At 37.4% G+C, this 19,260-nt stretch overlaps 1 protein-coding gene across 5 annotated transcripts in view; it reads left to right on the plus strand.

The window, feature by feature from the left end:
• CEMIP2 (cell migration inducing hyaluronidase 2) overlaps nucleotides 1–13,379 on the plus strand; it is a 51,261-nt gene extending 37,882 nt beyond the window's left edge. For all 5 annotated transcript variants that reach the window (XM_084305089.1, XM_084305088.1, XM_084305087.1 and 2 more), the window contains exons 14-24: nucleotides 497–532; nucleotides 1,230–1,385; nucleotides 3,598–3,775; nucleotides 4,249–4,464; nucleotides 5,255–5,463; nucleotides 5,994–6,179; nucleotides 7,420–7,639; nucleotides 8,237–8,335; nucleotides 9,450–9,598; nucleotides 10,345–10,451; nucleotides 11,097–13,379. In XM_084305089.1, coding sequence (XP_084161215.1) covers nucleotides 497–532; nucleotides 1,230–1,385; nucleotides 3,598–3,775; nucleotides 4,249–4,464; nucleotides 5,255–5,463; nucleotides 5,994–6,179; nucleotides 7,420–7,639; nucleotides 8,237–8,335; nucleotides 9,450–9,598; nucleotides 10,345–10,451; nucleotides 11,097–11,293 — 1,753 coding nt within the window. In that variant the 3' untranslated portion in view covers nucleotides 11,294–13,379. The remainder of the gene's footprint in view (nucleotides 1–496; nucleotides 533–1,229; nucleotides 1,386–3,597; nucleotides 3,776–4,248; nucleotides 4,465–5,254; nucleotides 5,464–5,993; nucleotides 6,180–7,419; nucleotides 7,640–8,236; nucleotides 8,336–9,449; nucleotides 9,599–10,344; nucleotides 10,452–11,096) is intronic.
• The last annotated feature ends 5,881 nt before the right edge of the window (nucleotides 13,380–19,260 follow it).

Consider the following 19,260-nt stretch of genomic DNA (forward strand, 5'->3'; position numbering starts at 1 on the left):
GCATGTTGTTAAGAAGTTTCCTCTGAATCTGTTTTTATGAAATCGTACTACAGGGTTATGATAGAAGATTGACGCTTTTATCTGGGAACTGCTTGATATCTTCCAGTGCTTTCACAACAATCACAACAATCCACTGCTTTAAAAGAAGCAAGGTTTTACATGATTAGATGAGAACCTATCTTAATGGAAAAATGAAACTATATCTATAACAGAAGTCTAAAAGTCGATTGAAACCATAAATTTATACTGATATGCCTGTGGTTTCTCTGAGGCTTTCAGGTTTCTACTTAAAATATATAGAAATTTGTTTTGGTTTTGTTTTGTTTTTAATCAGCATTTTTACAAGAATTATTTGTAAGTACTGGTGTTCTCTAAATTCTAAAATGCAAAAACTCAGGCTTTCTTCAGTACCTAGCAGGATGTGTTCTTACAGCATTTTGTTGTAGGATAGTCCAGAAGATGTAACTGAAGCTTGATTTTATGAACTTTCTTTTAGGTTTGCGGACAATGGAATTGGTTTGACATTTGCTAGGTGAGTACTTAAGCTTCATCTCTTCTGTGTTTTCTTTCTTAAAAGTTGAGAAAAGTAACATAGATAAATCAATTAAAGGTACTTTCATAAGGATAGAGTTTCAGTTTGGAGCCCGTTTCCAGTGGTATGGAAGATGTTATTAAAGCTGTAAATTGACACAGCTGCCAAACTTTGCACTTTATTCAATCTGTGTGCTTTACACCACTCTTCATCAAGAGGGTTATGTTTATTCAGGTCTTTTTGGTGTGGTATGATGCCCTAGGCAGTTTTGATTTTTTTTTTTTTCCTCCTGAACAATTCAAGATGAGTAAAGGAAAAGAAGCGATGAGTGTTAGAGTGAACAGAGTCTCATTTTAATGAAAGGGAATCAAGTACCTTGGGTAAAAAGCCGAAACTGCTGCCATTTCGGTTGTGATAAGCTGTTTCCAGAGTTGTGGAAATGGGCTGTAACAGAGTGCTGCGAAGAGAGACAGAAAATGTAATGTTCAGCTCTGTACAGGTGTTTTTAGCCTTTCAAACTGTAGTAGACTGTAATACCATTAATAGTTAAATTTATTGCTCTATGTATTACAAATAAGGTATAGACTGCTTTGCTTTATGAAGACTATTACAAAAGTAGGAGTATGCCTTTGTGTTTTCATCTGCTGGAAAGTCTTGGCTAAAAGACTCTCTCTTATCTCTGATGTTGCTTTGATAGTGATGGGAGCTTCCCAAATGATGAAGGTGCCAGCCAAGAGGTATCTGAGTCTCTGTTCATAGGGGAGAGCAAGAACTATGGGTTTCATGGTGGTCAAAATAAATATACAGGGTCTGGAGGAATAGACAATAAGGGACGCACTCTGCCTCGAAATCGGTAAGTATGTCACGAGTGAAGGAAATGATATACCAGAAGTGTTGTTTGTATCAGTTATAAACACCCTTCTTACTTGAAATGCAGGGCATGAAGACACTATTGAAGGTGATATTCCCCTTTTGTTTTGAATACTTTGAATGACAGTTGTCTTACCTTTTTTCCTGAGGCAGTTTTCATTTTCTGCTACTGCAGGTTAATTTTCCTTAGCAATTTAAATTATTCTGCTTTAATAAAACCTTAGTTTATCATCATTAATGTGTGAATATTTGGGCCTGGAAGAGAGAAAGTTTTCAGGTAAAGGGAATTCTAGGCTCAACTTGGAACTACTGACTACAGTCTATCCGTAACAAATACAAATGTGTGACAGCGATCCTTTCCTTCTCTCTGTGGCTTGCTGGAATGCTTGTTAAAAATGGTGCCAGGTCCTGTCCTTATTGCAGAACGTGAAAGACAAGAGAACTAGATCCCAGGCATCCTGTTTTTGTGTCATTTAGCCATTGAGAGCAAACAACTGAATGTGGTAGTGATACTTGAGATAATTTGTTGTAGCTGGGCAGGCTTACAAAATGGTGAAGGGAGCTCTGGAGGTCATCTGGTTCAACCACCTTGCTCAAGTGGAGCCATATACAGCAGGTTGTCCAGGACAATGGCTAGACAGCTTTTGAAGATCTCCAAAAAGGCAGCCTCTCTGGACAACCTGTGCCAGTGCTCAGTCACCCACACAGTAAAGAAATGCTTCCTGATGTTCAGAAGGAATCTCCTGTGTTTCAGTTTGTTCCCACTGTCCCTTGTCCTGTCACTAGGCACCAACAAAAAGAACCTGGCTCCATCTTTTACCCTCCCTTCAGCTGTTTGTAGACATGAGTGAGGTCCTGCCATGACTCTTGTCTCCTCTAAACTAAACAATCAGAGCCATCTGAGTCTTTCCTTACAGGGAGAGGTGCTCTAATCCCTTCATCATCTTTTTGGCCCTTCCTTGTCCAGTGCCTCTGAGATGTCTCCCTTGTACTGAGCCCAGATCTGGACCTAGTACTCCAGGTGTGGCCTTACCAATGCTGAATAGAGGGGAAGAATCACCTCCCTCAGCATGCTGGCAACATTTTGCCTAATGCACCATTAACCTTCTTTGCTGCAATGGCACATTTGTGGCTCATGTTCAGCCTGGTGTCCATTAGAACCCCCTGGGCCTCTTCAGCAAAGCAGAGTGCAGTGGTGCATGGGGTTGTTCCTCTCCAGGTGCAGTACTTCACTGTTGCTATTGTTGAACTTCATGCGGTTCCTGTCAAGCCATTTCTTCAGCCTGCTGAGGTCTCTTTGAATGGCAACATAATCCTCCAGAGTATGAGCAACAGTCTCCCAGCCTGCAGACTGGCTGAGGCACTCTACTCCTGTCATCTAGATCATTAATGAAAATGTATAACAGTACTGGACCCAGTATTGACTCCTGGGGTACACCACTGGTTACTGGTCTCCAACTAGACTGGGTTCTACTGATTGCCACCCTCTGGGCCCAGCTGTTCAGGTGGTTTTCAGTTCTCCTTACTGTCTGTACATCCAGCCAATACTTCGTCACCTTCTCTGTGGTGATTTTATGGAAGAGTGTTAACAGTCTTTCAGAAATGTGGGTAGACTGTATCCACTGCCCAACTCCCTTCCTCCCCACCCATTTAACAAACCTGTCACTTCATTGTAGTAGGCTTTCAAGTAGATCAAACATGCTTTTCCCTTGGTTAAGGCATTGTGACCACTCATGGTCACTTTGTTCTTCACATGCCTGGAAATGATATCTAGGATTAGTTCCTCCATCACTCTCACAGGGATGGAGGTGAGGCTGACCAGCTTATAGTTCCCTGGATCTTCCTCCTTGCCCTGCTTAAAGACAGGAGTGATATTTTCTTTCCTCCAGTATTCAGGCACTTATTCCAGTTATCATGATTGACTAAAGAGATGATGATATAATGCTGCTTTGTTTCCCACACTGGGGAGAGAGTACATTAGCAAATGGACAACAATAGCTGTTCTCTTCTAACAGGAAAATTCAAAAGGGCATGGGAATTTTAGGCTCATTAGATAAATACAGAAAGATTTCCTTTACTGGGATATAACCTGCAGGTCATTATATTAATGTTGCATTCTTGGTTCTTGTGAATGAGTAAAAAAGCTTGTCACGGTTTTGTTAGAGGATGCTGTAAATATTTATTTTTATTAACAGGACATTTCCGATTCGAGGTTTTCAAATTTATGATGGACCCATTCACCTTACCAAGTGCACATTCAAAAACTTTGTGCCAACTCCAGACAGGTTTACCAGTGCAATTGGTTTCTTGATGAAAAACCCTTGGCAGATGACACCAAAAAACAACATATCTCTTGTGAAGTTTGGTCCAAATGTAAGTTTATACAAATTTTCTTTTACTTTTTTTTAGATGGCTTATATTTTCTTCTTGCTGTATTTAAAATAAGCATCCAAGACCCTGTGGAAAAGATGTCCAACTCTTCCTTATATTCCTACTCCAGAGTATCTCTTGATTGGTGGTCATCCAATGTGTCTTTTGTCTCCCAGACAAAAAATGTAATACCAAGGAATATGTAGGATGGTTTGCATTAATGATCTCTTTTATAGCTAATGGTGAAGCTGAAAATAAGTTTTGTAAGGTCTGGTGTATCTTTAGTAATGAATTTTCAGTTGTAACTACTAACACAGCTCAGAAGCAAGAGATGGCCTGAGCCTACTAAAATTGCATTGCTCTTGACTGAAGACTTAATCAACTTTGTCAAATTCCTGTGTTTTGCAAGCATGTAAGTGTTAATCTGTGCTTCACCTCGGAAAAAAGGAAAAATATATTTTAATTCTTTTTACCAGGTCTCTTTAAAAGCCTTTTTTGGAAAACCTGGTCCCTGGTTTGAAGAAGGAGATCTGGATGGTGACAAGAACTCAATATTCCATGATGTAGATGGTTCAGTGACTGGTTACAAGGATACCTATGTGGGCAGAACGGATAACTACCTGATTCAACACCCCAAGTGCATTAATAATACGGAATGGAATGGAGTGATTTGCAGCGGGACCTATGCACAGGCTAGTATTACTCTGGCTTCTGTTTGAGACAAATCTACACTATGCACAAGCTGTTAGGGAGACGTGAGGTGTAAGAAGTACAAATTCCTCATCTTTGGATTTAAAGAAAAGAAAAATCTTTAAAATTCTTTTGAGTTAAAAAAAAAAAAAAACAACAAACAAAAATACATTACAATTTTTGGCTAGTTTTGTATACCACGTTCCCTTCAGCATGTAAACTGAGAGTACAATATTAGAAGTTGCAGGGTAAAAGCAAATGCATATGTTGTGAGTATGCATGCCAAGAGTTCCTTGTTGAAGTCCTATCTATTAAAATATCTTTGTATTGGAGGTGTTTTCTTCTGCTGGAGATTCCTGTGGTTTGCTGATTATTTTTCATTATTTCTTTTTTAATGAAGATCTTAAATACCACCTCCTGAATATAAAGAACAGGTCTGGTTCCTGTTCTATATGAGTTTGACCAAGTACTGTAGTATTACAAAAATACTGTTTATTTTTGTTGCTGCTGCTGTTGTTCCCTGCTTTTTTTCCCATTTTTTTCCTTTTTTTTTTTTTTTGTTAAAGTCTGTAAAAATCCCCAGTATTTTTTTCAAATAAGGCTCTTCTGGGGGAAAATAAATATTTCTTTTGAGAAATATTTGCGTATTGCATAGCTCAGAACCTCACAGTGCAGGAGTTCTGCTGCAATAATATACAGATTTTGCTATTTTATTTAATTTCTTCTTGTACTGATTAAAAAAATGCATCCAAACCTTTCCTTTTTTTTTTCCTCCTCTTTAATATGATGTAGGTCTATGTCCAAACATGGAATGGACAGAATCTTTCCATGACTATTGTACGAGATGAGTACCCATCCAATCCCATGGTTCTTAGAGGTATTAATCAAAGAGCTGTCTTTCAGCAATACCAGCCAGTAGTGATGCTCCAAAAGGGCTACACAATACATTGGAACGGAAAAGCTCCAAATGTCACTTACCTGTATCTCATCAACTTCAACAAGTATGTTTCCATTCTTTAATGTCATTGAACCATAAGGCAACAATTAAGAAATGTCCTGCAGAATTAGCATGATGAGAGTTTGTCATACTGGATCCTGATTTTTTTATTAATTTTATTTTTTTGTGTTACAAATATTAAAGTATTAAAAGCAGGAGATTAAGCAATAGACCTGCAGCTAAAGTTAAAAATACACCCAATATGGTGTCTTTAAGGAAAATCCTTTGGAGGAGAAAATACATCAGATAGTGAAATTCAGCAGAACTGAAGCTGAATAGTTAGGGATACTTGCTCTTGATGTCAGATAAAGTAATTAAATGTTTAAATAATAAAATCAAATATTTCCTACAGGCTTCCAAGTCACTATAATATTTCAGTGGAACACTTTTAAATAGAGGAGGGAAGAAAGATGTTCTGGTTGGGGGTCTAGGAGCTTTTTGTGTTCTTGTTACTTGTTTTTTTGAGTGATCTGCATGCTGCACATAGTGGTGTTAACTGCTCCTGTGGTGAATTATACATTTATTTTGTTTCAGGAATGACTGGATTCGTGTTGGTCTTTGTTACCAACCAAATACAGATTTTGTTATAGTACTGGAAACCTTTCAAAGGAAGTCATCTGCTTTGTCAAGCAAGATAGAGCGCTATGTGCCAGTATCTTCAATTCTGGAGCTTGAAAAGAATCGATCAGACAAGAAGTTTTATTTTGACAACAGTACTGGGTAACACCTTATTCCACTAGGGTCAAGTTATATGGTTAATGTTTGAAGTGATCAGTTTGACATCAGTGATAGCAACTGGTTGAGACACCTATATTAGAGAAAAGCTTTTAGAAAGGAGCACAAAGCTTCTTTTAAAGAATACATTGTGACTTTGAATCTCCAAAATAGAGATGGCTGTCACTGGAGTACTTTCCCAAGAGCACCATAATTCCACAGATACTTCCTATCCCACATCAGGAGAAAACATGGTATCAATGGGGTTGCAGAAAAGTATCTTGCAGGAAGTAACTTCTAAGTCTTTAAATAAAATTCATACGTTCTTGCTCAACTTCTGAGATGTTTTCTGTTCCAAGAATGTTTTGAAAAATATGTATTTCTAGAAATCTCTTTACAGCTTTGTGAATACTATTTAAAATTCCTAGTTTCTTTTGAAATTTTTTCTGTCAGGAACGTACTGAGATCCTTCTGACAGGCTTAAGGATATGGTCAACATTTTTCAAAATAAGTCCTACATACACCACTTGTGTGTTTGAAATTTTTTATCATTAATATATAAGCAAATGATTAATACAAGACTTTGTTCCATTATCTATGGTAAATGGGCAGATGAATGTAGCTTTTTTGAAAGACACGTATACTTCCAGCTACAGTGATAACAGTTAAATATATAAAAGAATTAACAGTTTCTTTGCAGTGGTAACATTTATGACCGCTACACTAAATTGCATTTCCAGACATTCACAGCATGCAACAGTCTAATTATATTTTCCATTTCTGGTGGATAAAGATGAATATCCAAACAATTACCAGTGGTATCTGTAAACATCAATGATCAAAGAAAACATTTATATAGGTTGTTTTCCGTTCTGTTTTTTGTTTGTTTATCTTTTGATTTTGTTTCCTGAAAGCCTCTATTTTGAGGAATGTTCTTTTCAGGTATGTTCTTTTCAGAACGTACACATCCATAGTAATATCTCTTTTAATTGCTGGGGATTTCACATATGTCTGTGGGGACTTCTTAACTCTAGTAAGGTTTTCAAGATAATATTCTAGTCTACTATTCTATTCTAGTAATATTTTCAAAATATTTTGAAAAAGTTTGAACAACGGTACAGAAGTAAATACTGTAGTTTTTCTGCTTCTCAAAACCATGAAATATAGCTGCTGAGATTTAACATAAATCTTTCCAGTAATTTTTCTATATTCTCCCCTCTCCCCTACCTTTTTTTTTTTTGTGTAGATTACTGTTTTTATTTCTTCAAGCCAAATACAGTAGGGATGGTCACAGTTATTGCTCATCTCAGGGATGTGAAAGGATCAAAATTGTGACCAAAGATCCAGCAAAAGGAGTCAGTAACTGCATGGCAAAAGCTTACCCAAAGTACTACCAAGGACCAACTGTCATAAAGCAGATGCCAGTAAAAACTACTGTACCGTGTACAAAGTGTGGCACAACTCAGGTAAAATAAAATAGGCAAAAACTTGCATTGTCTATATAGTTGGTGTTATATTCTACTCATGTTAAAGCAGAGTTTCAGTTTTTCAGGACAGAATTTACAGTGGTCACATTGTTTATCTGTACACTAGAAGGCAGGGAGACTGTAGTATGGAGTTTTCAATTTTTGCTGTTTGAAAAATGCTGCAGCTTAATTGTGTTTTGCTCTGTGTGCTTCGGAGAAGGGTCTCCATGGCATGGGCAGATCTGATGTCTTGAGCTACTGTATCATCTGTGCTCCCATGTAGGAAAGCTTTGCTGTAGAGACCTGAAGTTCAAGGCATACGATTCGCCAACCTTCTCTTTTTGAGGGGATTTTGCTTATTAGCAAAAATGTGAAATTGCATTATCCATTTTCTCTATGCAAGCTCAGAAAAAATACTGAAAGTAAAGAATAAAATAAATTACACTATTTGTATAACACAGTATTTGTAAGCATTAGTATAAACACAAATACTGTCACACTGCTTTGGAGCATGAGCTGTCTTGCAAAATGCATATCATGATAAAGTGTTGATGACATATGCATATGGGTAATTGAAGTGTTTTGTTTGATATCTAGATGGTATTCACCAGTGATCCTCACAAAAACTACCTCCTTGTGCAGATTAATTCATCTGGTAAAAAAGATTTAAGTAGAGGTCAGCAAGCATTTATTTCTGTGAGTATTTTTTTCTTTCTTTCTCTGTAGCAGCTTTTATTACAACAGTTGTTTAGCCTTGCATAATGCTTAGCTCACTTTTCTTCACCTGAATAAAAAATGTTGGTTCGTGGTCTGGAAAACAATCAGAAAACTTGTGTTTTAACCTTAGAAAAGGAAGCTACAATGTCCTCTTTTGTGTATTCAAATCCTTTGCAGCAGTAGAGAAATTGTACTGGTAGGAAAAAACTTTAAATGCTCTGATTCATGCAGAAACCTGGATGGCTATGCACTTATTGTTGGCACTTTTAGAAAAAACAAACAAAAAAACCCCACTTGTTAGTTAAATCCTCATCGTCAAATTTATTCTTCACATATTGGTAGTTTAATAAGATGAGACATTCAAGTCCTCAAGTAGTTTTGCTAAACTTCTATGAATTCTTCAGTAATTAACGTTTTGAATATTTTGGTATTTGTTCTGATATAGTTCTGGTATATCTAGTAATGTAGAATTGTATAAAATACTCACTTTGATTTTTCTGTTCAGATGCTGAAGGAGACTTGCATGTGATTGAAGATAGTGTTTGTAGATAGGCTTACACCACAAAGCTTTAAATTTATTTGTGACTTAAATTCTGCAACATCAGTGCACTAGCTTGGTTGAAACAGTGGAATTCTTGAGTTCTTTAGACAGCTGAATGTCACGAGTAGTACAATCCTATCAGCTGCAGACTTGTACAAGAATGTGTTTGCTATATCCAGAGCAGTAAGAATGCAGCATGGAAGGACAGACCACTAAAACCAAGCAGACACAGAGACTAGTTAACTGCACTACTGCCAACAAGTGTGGATGGTTCGGTATTTGAGTGGTAGCTTCCTGAAGCAGGTAGTAAATCACTTGAAATTTGACTGATCTCCATGTAAAAACTGGTTTCCATACAATTTCAGAAGTCCCGCTGAAAATTTTCCCTTGTGGGGGGAAAAATGAGGAACTGCTAGTGGGAGGAGAGCATTTCTATTTAGAACGCTGTTGTGGCTAAACCTGATGTAGGTTAATGCTGCAGTATAACAGCTGATGAACTTATAGTAAATTTAAGAAAAACATTTTTTCTCTCCTGTCTCTTCTCCCATTCAGGTTAATGACACTACGTTTTCCTTCAAGGATAATGGTATACTTATTGTTGTAGTTGATGCTTGTGTTGGCACAGTGTCAGGAAATAAATTATTTTCTGGAGCGGACATTAAGCGTGTAGGTGGATATTTAAAATCTGGAATTCCACAAAGGTACGTGTGATGAGCATTTACTTCTGATATGTTCTGCAAGATGTAGTTCTCTCTAGCAAGGATTTAACTAATAATAGTTACATAGTAATGCTGAAAGTGAACAAAACATGTATCAAAGCTGAGGAAAAAGGAGAAATATAGGAGCAATTTAACAGACAAATTCAACTGAGAAAACGAAGAAGCTCTTTAGATTTCCCAGCGTTGCCTGTCTTCCAGTTCAAAAAGAAAGTAAACATCATGTTGTAACACCTCTTTGCTTAAAACAGGAAGAACTTCTGTTTTAATAAGGTTGCTTATCACTACTGACACGAATTGTATGATAAGATATCAAACTAGTTGGGAATGAGTTTTCTCCCTATCCAGGGTGAAAATTATTTAGCATTTAAAAAAAAAAAAAACACAAACAAACTATAAAAGGTTAGTGTCAGGAAAAAAAAATCTAGTTTCTAATATTTCAGTTTTGGGTCGATAGCTTCACTTTTTTCATATAAAAATAATTGGAAATTATTTAAAGGATTTTGAGTTAAATATATGAGTTTTATGTATATATATATATATATATATATTTATTTTCCTAGTGGATGTTTTTATAGGTACTACCTTCCAGAGAATTTTGTCTATTTCTATGTACAGCCTTGCCATGAGAACTCTCAAGCAAGTAGACTGTAAGGCCAGCTAGCTATAAAGTATGTGGAAAAACTTTTATGGTTATAACCACTGCTGTCTCTGTACTGTTTCTGATGCAGGTCTATAGTTCTACTGAGCACAAGAGGCGATGTAGAAATTCCTAATAACTTATCAGAAGTCTTAATGTCCCTGGGGACAGCTAAACCACCTTATCTTCAGAGCAACGGTTGGTGAAATCTTTGCATGTTTCTTTGACACTACCTAGCACCTCCTTGGTCTATGTTTGTTTCCATAATGGGTTTCTCATGCGGGCAGACGTCACCTCTCATTGCCCAGAGGGCGCTGTGCAAAGTTTATTGCAAGCAGGGAAGTGACTAGCAGTTCTTTGTACCTGGATTACAGAGAAAGCTGCAGCCTTTTTTTTTTTTTTTTTTTTTCCCAAAGCCTTTGTTTTGTCTCTCACAGCAAACCTGGGAGAATTGCATTCTATTTTTAAATCCCTTGTGCTAGTCTAATATTTTCTGTTGTAACAAAATGTGAAGGTAAAGATGAGAAGCTGTTGGTATTTTGAGGGATGATACTTTCTACAAACACCATGGGGCAGCTCTCATCCCTTCAGAGCTGTGACACAAGTCCTCTGTGAGAGAGCAGTATCATAGATACTGATATTTTATAAAAACAATACTGAACAACAATTAAAAAAAATAATTAAATTAATCTTTCCCTGTTAGGTGCTTGTGATGCTGAGGCTGGTTTAATATACTGAGTAATTGGCAAGGGGAGGATTTTGGAGGAGAGTGTTGTTCCCCTCCTGTCTGGATGTGTGTTGCAATTGAGCTGTTTTTGTAACACTGAGCTGTTTTTGTCACAGGAAGCTTGGCCTTTCTGGGTTTCAGAGGCACCTTTAAGCCATCCTGGATTAAGCTGTTTACCGGTCCTGCTGGGCATGGGCTAGTTCACATAGAGAAGTATATCCCTTTGCAACTGGAAGAGTATGGCTGTGCCAGAGCAATCAAGAGCCGACGGAAAGACCTCGAGCTGCTGAAGAAGGCTACAAGAGCTCATTAAAGACTAAGATGTACATAAAAACTGAGGAAGAAAATGTGAACTAACTTATTTTTAATTTATGGCATTTTAAACTATATTGTTATCCAAGTAAATCATGTTATTGTCTGACAGACATTTGCCAGCATTGACCGCTTGAATGCCAGTCTGTGCACCTTCTAGTTGTACAAAATATGAAAGAATTTATTAGTATTTGTATAAACAGGTTTCAGAGATTTTTCAGATGTTTGTATTTACTGTAAACAGGTTTCTTATGTTTAATACTCATTTTGTATTTAAGAGGGTGTTCATAAAAGCCTTAAACTTTTGATAGCAGGTGTTGGGAATGCATCTTGGATTACTTGAAAGATTAATGTTTTTCTCCCTAAACAGCTTGAATTGGTCATTATAACTTAGTTTATTTGCATTTTTCCTCTACTGTATACATGTTTTCCTGAGAGTTTATTTATCAGTAAGCTCAGCTACATTCTCAAATTGCTTTCCAAAATGTTTAAAAAACAAAAACAATTCCTCTTATGCATGCAGCTGGATTTGAGTCTTAACTGCAGTAAAATTTTTGATTTGCTACTCAAAAGGTGGAGGGGGGGGATTCGGAGATCCAGCCTGGGGCTGGGTGGGGATTATGTACTGTGCAACAGAGTTTAACAAGGTTATGTGTATGTAAAAGCATGACAGAGAGCAGAAAATGATTGCCATTCTTTGGGATCACTACTAACTATTCACCCCAACATGTACAGGAGTCTGTTAAGAGTTACTTCATCAGATCATCTGGCTATTAAGGCTGGGTACAGCGTGATTTCAGCTTTTTCTTTTAAAGCTTTTAATCAGAAGGACAAAGCTGAGAAATTTTGTTACTCATGGTTTGTTATGAAGCTATGCTTCTACTCCTGACGTGATTTCTAAGGCTATTCCAACTCTAAATTTTGAGTGAATGGAAAGTGTTCTCAGTTCATTCAGTCATGCAATATGTTTTCCCTTAACTTTGATTTTTTTAATATAATCATTTTGATAAATCCTATTGATTTTGTAGTAGGTCTGTTTGATCTCTTTTGGTTTTGTTGCAATTATTGGACCCTTTCTGCAAAGGGTCTGAAAATCATTTAGAAGAACTGAGACACAGATGCCCATTTTCAGGATCCTAGTCTTTGAAATTTAATTTCAAAAAGATGCATTTCATAATAGGGAACAATATGTGCTGTGGAGCTGAAATGTTACTATAGTTCTAATAAAACTGACATAATTCTTTCTCATCATATGTGTTCTCATTCATTCTACCTGGTATAATGTATCTACTATCCAGAGATGCTTTGTGCTTTGAATTTATAATGGGATAGATGTTGGAAATTAACTCTTCACTTGTCTTTTCCAAAGAAGTTGAAAAACAGCTGGGGATTTTCTTTTTGTGTGTGTGTGTTGTGTGCTTTAATGGAGAGCAGGCACTGTAACACACCTATTATTCTATTCAATTAAAATATGCTACCTCAGTGCTACAATTAAACTGCCTGGTCTAATCTTTTTTTTTTTTTTTTTTTTTTTTTTTTTTCTAAGTAAGAGCGGAGGGGAAAGGAGCACAACACAAGAGATGAAGTTAACAAACAGATGACTGATTTTTGTTTTTATTGTAAAACCAAGCCAAATGAACGATTATGTATTTCACAGTTGTTTTGATGCATGGTTCTGTCATACTGTTTAAAAAAAAAAGTTTTTTAAAAAATGTTTTGTTAGGGATATATGTGGTAAATTTTTAAGACTAGCTATAATGTTTGGTATTACTAATGCAGGACAACATGATTTATGTGCTCTGAGTGCGGTAGTGGTAGTGTTTGGGGATTACAATGGCCTTAAGACTTCCACTGTTCTGATCTGTGGATAATGCTCAGCAAAGATATACTGATCAGACAGTGACCTTCAGGCTTATGAAGCTGGCCATTATTTATGAGATTCTGCTGTTCTAAACCATCTTGTAAAAATTATACTTGGAAATGTTGAGGCTATTCCAATGTAAAGCATATTGATGGACAATTGGACCTGAAGTTGAAGTGTCAGCTTTTGTGTAATTTAAAACATTTGATAAGTAGCATAAATAAATTTTTACATCTGACAAGACATTAAAATCCTGGGTCTCTTCTGTTCTTGTATCGAGTAATGTTATGTAATGTGCATTGTCTGAGTGCTGTGAACTGTTTTATGGCAAACACTGACAGAACGTGTGGTTTCTGTGTTTCTATCCTTCATTTAGAGAGCAGTTGGGAATACTCAGAAAGGAGCTGCTATTGGTGACTTGAACCTATTTGCCTGTCTCCAAAGTTTGTGGGCTTAAAGTCTGTCTCATCTGCTTTGTGTAGAGTCTTTTCAGAGTAGATCCTCTGAACTGAATAACACACTGCAGTGTTGTTACCCATGCTAGCCTACAGGAGGAGGGGAGGCTAAGGGGCATCTTCACCATGTGTATAAATAGCTGGTGAAGGAGGAAAGATGGAGCCAGGCTCAGGCTCTTCTTATGGTGCCCAGTGACAAGATGAGGCAATGGGCAAATATGGATGTACAGGAAATTCCATACAAACAAAAGCAAAAAAAAAAAAAAAAAAAAAAAAAAAAAAACATTTATTGTGAAGCGTGGTCAACCACTGATAGGAATTGCCAGAGAAGCTGTGGAGTCCTCATGTGTAGAAGAAGAACAGCTTTGGCGGACCTTACTTTGAGCCATGTATTGGACTAGGCTGTCTCCAGAAATGGCTGGCTGGGCAGTGCTGAAGCTTTATACAGTCAAAATTACCAATGTCTTCTATTTTCTGAATGTGCCAGTTACCACAGCCTGCAAGGACTGAGCTGCACTATTTTCATCTCATGCCTGAAAGTCATAGAGAATTAGACAACTGTGCCTCAGACTTGGTCTAAAGGCATTGGAATTGCTTCTCCAGGCTAAAGATTTTTATAGGGATTGAATTCTTTTTGAATATTGCTATTCCTTAATAAAATGGTGTCTTTATGCAGTAAAATAAATAAATAAATAAGTAATGCTGTCTCCCACAGCATTCTCCTCAAGAAACTGGCTGCTCTTGGCTTGAACTGGCGCACGCTTCGTTGGGTTAGAAACTGGCTGGATAGCCGGGCCCAAAGAGTCGTGGTAAATGGAGTCAAGTCCAGTTGGAGGCCAGTCACTAGTGGCGTTCCCCAGGGCTTGGTGCTGGGGCCGGTCCTCTTTAATATCTTCATCAATGACCTGGACGAGGGCATTGAGTGCACCCTCAGTAAGTTTGCAGGTGACACCAAGCTATGCACGTGTGTCAATCTGCTTGAGGGTAGGAAGGCTCTGCAGGGGGATCTGGATAGGCTGCACCGATGGGCTGAGATCAACTGCATGACGTTTAACAAGGCCAAGTGCCGGGTCCTGCACCTGGGGCGCAATAACCCCAAGCAGAGCTACAGGCTGGGAGATGAGTGGTTGGAGAGCTGCCAGGCGGAGAAGGACCTGGGAGTGATGGTTGATAGTCAGCTGAATATGAGCCAGCAGCGTGCTCAGGTGGCCAAGAAGGCCAATGGCATCCTGGCTTGTATAAGAAGCAGTGTGACCAGCAGGGCTAGGGAGGTGATCGTCCCCCTGTACTCAGCTCTGGTGAGGCCGCACCTCGAGTACTGTGTTCAGTTTTGGGCCCCTCGCTACAAGAAGGACATCGAGGTGCTTGAGCGGGTCCAGACAAGGGCGACGAAGCTGGTGAAGGGCCTGGAGAACAAGTCCTACAAGGAGCAGCTGAGGGAGCTGGTCTTGTTCAGCCTGGAGAAGAGGAGGCTCAGGGGTGACCTTATTGCTCTTTACAGATACCTTAAAGGAGGCTGTAGTGAGGTGGGGTATGGTCTGTTCTCCCACGTGCCTGGTGACAGGACAAGGGGGAATGGGCTTACATTGCGCCAGGGGAGTTTTAGGTTAGACGTTAGGAAGAACTTCTTTACTGAAAGGGTTGTGAGACATTGGAACAGGCTGCCCAGGGAAGTGGTGGAGTCACCATCCCTGGAAGTCTTCAAAAGACGTTTAGATGTAGAGCTTAGGGAAATGGTTTAGTGGGGACTGTTAGCGTTAGGTCAGAGGTTGGACTCGATGATCTTGAGGTCTCTTCCAACCTAGAAATTATGTGATTCTGTGATTCTGTGATTCTATAATCACCAGTCCATGAAAGGAAGGGTAGTTTAAAGCTCAAACTTAATGTGTTAAATCTTAAGATGCATGTTCTTGCTCTGCAGGCTATTTTCTGCATTTTATCTTGTAATTGTTCTAAGGTTTCAAAAACGAACAGAAACAAACAACATCAACAATAAAAATAAACTTGGAGAAGGGATCAGAGTAAGTATGCTATCAGTAAAACACTCCCTCTGGCCACCACATCAAGGGCTGTAGATCCTAAAGCATTGGAATGATGTCAAGGACTTGGGCGTTAGGAAAAGGTCAACTTAGTTCTGCATATTGTAGGAGTGAAGTGGCAGCTGTGGTTCCAAATAACTTCTGAGTCAGGACAAGTTTTCCTGTTTGGAGCAAACCTTATTAGGTGTTTTCCTCTACTTCCACTCAACTTTTCACATTATGTAGGATAGATGTACATCTGAGGACAGTCATACAGCTGTGGCTGAAGAGCTCAGTCCACCAAGTTTGATGACGACTGGATCGTATCACAGTGGTCAGTGATGGTGAAGTGTCCCTGCTGTGATGTGTATCAAATGTGTGTCACAGCTATATTGTTTGACGTGAAGCTTTAACGTATGTATTCCAGTGTCCAAACATGTAAGAAGTGCAAAGAAAAGCAGTAATTGTCTAACTTCAAAATTGTATACATATGAGCTTTTTCTGGTAATTACTTTTTCACCTCCTCTGGTCATCTGGTCATATGCATTGGGAAGGTTCTGGTGCTTCTTCACAAGCAAGTTCTTTTCTGTTGTCTTTTTTTTTTTTTTTCTTTTTTTTTTTTTTTTCTCTCTTTTTTTTTTTTGTTGTTGGTTAAACATAAAACAGTACACACAGTACACAGTGTTAAAATATGTAAGGCTATCTTTGGTTTGAGAAAATTTAAAAGGTTTATAATTATCTGGCTTGGGAGTACTACAGTTTTCCATAGCAATTATAACATTCTAAAAAAAAAAAAAAAAAAGAAAAAAAAAGGTTTTGTGGAAGTTGACTTACATGACTGGGAATGATGAGACTGAAAATTCATAGAAGTCCCTCTCCTGTATATTTATTTACTTATTTATTATTATTATTATTTATTTATTGTGAAGGTTTTGTGAAGAAATTCTGAAAAAGTTGCTCTTTAAATAAAACAGAGTATAGAGATAGAGTAATCTGGGAAACTCCCAAGATCTGCCTAGCCTTTTTTGGTATGATATCCTGTCTGCTCTTGTGTACTTCCCTCAGCCCATGCTCAAAAGATTCAGAGAAAGGCTCGCAGTTTTCTTGAAATGTTCATGGTTATCACATGTGGTGTACTAGTGAGAAGTTACCTTAGTCATATCTTTTTTTTTCCTCTTTTTTTCTTCTTTTTTTTTTTTTTTTTTCTTGATGAACTGTTCTTAGAACACATATATCTTCATATATGATTTATTCTAAATGGAACATAAAAACGTAGTGATATTTCAGGATTATTTTTGTGTTTGGAAGTTTACAAGTAATAATGCTGAGCCAGAAACAGAAATATAACTCTCACTTGTGCCATATTTCCAGTAATATTTTAAATGGATACAGTAGGATCATCTCAGTATATGTTTTATAATATCAGTAGTTTTCAGAGATTGGTCTCAGACAGCGATGTCATCTTTTTAGTATCTATGAGGTTCTTCAGCAGAAGATAGTTGTACTTGATCTGCAGGGTGTGAACTATGACCTAATCATTTTCTTCCATCTCTGATGCAAATGATGACTGTGGCACATGTTTTCAGTAATAGCAGACAACACAGTTTTTGTGGTCTCATTAATTCTATTTCTGAGAAATGATTCTATGATGAACGTCACTGAATAGTACACACTGCACATTTCTGCTTTTAATGTTCTTTTTAATAGTCTACTGTAAATCTTCTACAGGGTTCTCCTTATTCCTTCCCTTTCAGGCCATTATGCTTGGGATGCTGCTCTGGTTAATTATCTTATTCCTTTAAAAAATTCCATTTTTGATATTCCCAATGTTTTTCCATCTGTTGATTTTTCTAAGTAATCATTCATTAGTTTTCTCCAATAGTTCTGTTTCCAAAGCATCTTGGGCAGCAGTTCATACCTGTCCTGTTTTCCTACCCTTTTAGTCTATCCAACCTCACTTGAGTTTCAAAGTGAAATCTTATTCTTTTTAACAAAACCATTATTCAAAATAAACTTTTCTTTCAATTTTGCTGTTTAGCAACATGTTTGACATTGGACAGATGCATGGAAATTGTTTTTGCAAACAAGCTTCAGGTTGACACTCCTCATGTCAAACTGAGGCATAGTCTTCTGTAAAAATGTTGATCTCCACTGCTAGTTTTGTGTATGGTGCTACTTGCTGAGTATCAAACAGAAATGGAAGTCAGGGTGCACTTAGGTTCTTCTATAGGTATTGTGTCGAATAAGCCTGATTAAATGCTTTGTGGTTCAGTATATACTGTTACAACAAGTACCAATATGAAACTTAGAAATGTTCACGTCCACTCTTTATAGGAATAATTATCTGATTTTTGGTGTATATTTTTAATTTTTAATTATATTTCAGTTTCATTACTTCACACTTAAGTCATTGTGTACTCTTATTTTTTCCCCTAGGGCAGTTCTACACAGACTCCATGACATCATTGTTAATAGTGGCATACAAGCCAGTTTCTAAAAAGTTAAATTAGGTTCACACTAACAAGCATATACCCAGCAGTTACTGCTTATGCAAGGAGGAAAATAGGGTCTTAAGTCAAATGCAAAGTTTCTATATTAGCATAACATGTGAATCTGTAAATAATTATTAAATGCATTTCCAAAAATAGATCTTAGAGCTGCAAAAATACTGTGTTTGTGTGTGCAAATGGTTCCTTAATTTGCCCGATGTTCAGGGTCTATGAAAAAGTAAATGACATCACAAATTGTCAGGAATCTATACTGAAGTTGTTAAGGAATGTTGTTGTTGGAGGGTCCCAGGACAGAAGTCGCAGTGCAGAGCTTAATAGCAGATGCTCTATTGTATCTGCTTAAAAGCAGATGCTCTATTATAGACTGCAATTTGTTGTAAACTTGAGTCGAAATCATGTATTCCTTCTCACAGGTGGAACCCATAATAACTAAAACCAAGAGGTGAATCTGTATCTACCATCAACCAAATTCTGACCAGACACCTAAAGGACACTCAAACACTTTGAGTGTTGATTGTAAACATTAAGAAATCTCAGAAATACTGTCAAGAAATACTGAATTTGGTCAGATCAGTGACCTGCTGTTTGCTAGAATATATCTTCAAACTAAAAATTTGAAGTGAGATGATATTTCTCATTAGTCAGAGACACGATAACATATATACAAGCAAATCCTTGGGCTCTGAAGAAAGTCACTACAAGATTGACATATCCACATGTTTTTAGACTTATAATTCTATAAATATTTAACCTTAATCACCTACATGAGCTTAAGTAGTGTTTGAATATGTCTACTGGGTGGGTTTTTTGTTTTGTTTTTCTTGAGACTTCTAGTAGAATTAATTTAGCAATACATACCTTCAGTGAGTGTTTAATTCTGCTTTTCTCTTTGTGGTCTGTTAACTTTGGCTTTAACTTCTACTTCTGGCAAACCAAATTATTGTATTTCATCATTCCCTTTATAAAAGCAATGAATCAATTTACATGCAAAAGAAACATCAAGATTTTCCAGACAAAACAAACAAACAAACAAACAAAACCCACCCTCTCTCTTCCAGTGTAACAGGGGATAATGAAGAGTGTGGGTTTTGTGAATGTTCACTGCTTCTTTTGCAGATTTGCCT

This window comes from Netta rufina, assembly GCF_964035555.1.
Source record: "Netta rufina genome assembly, chromosome: Z".
NCBI classification, from domain to species: Eukaryota; Metazoa; Chordata; class Aves; order Anseriformes; family Anatidae; genus Netta; species Netta rufina.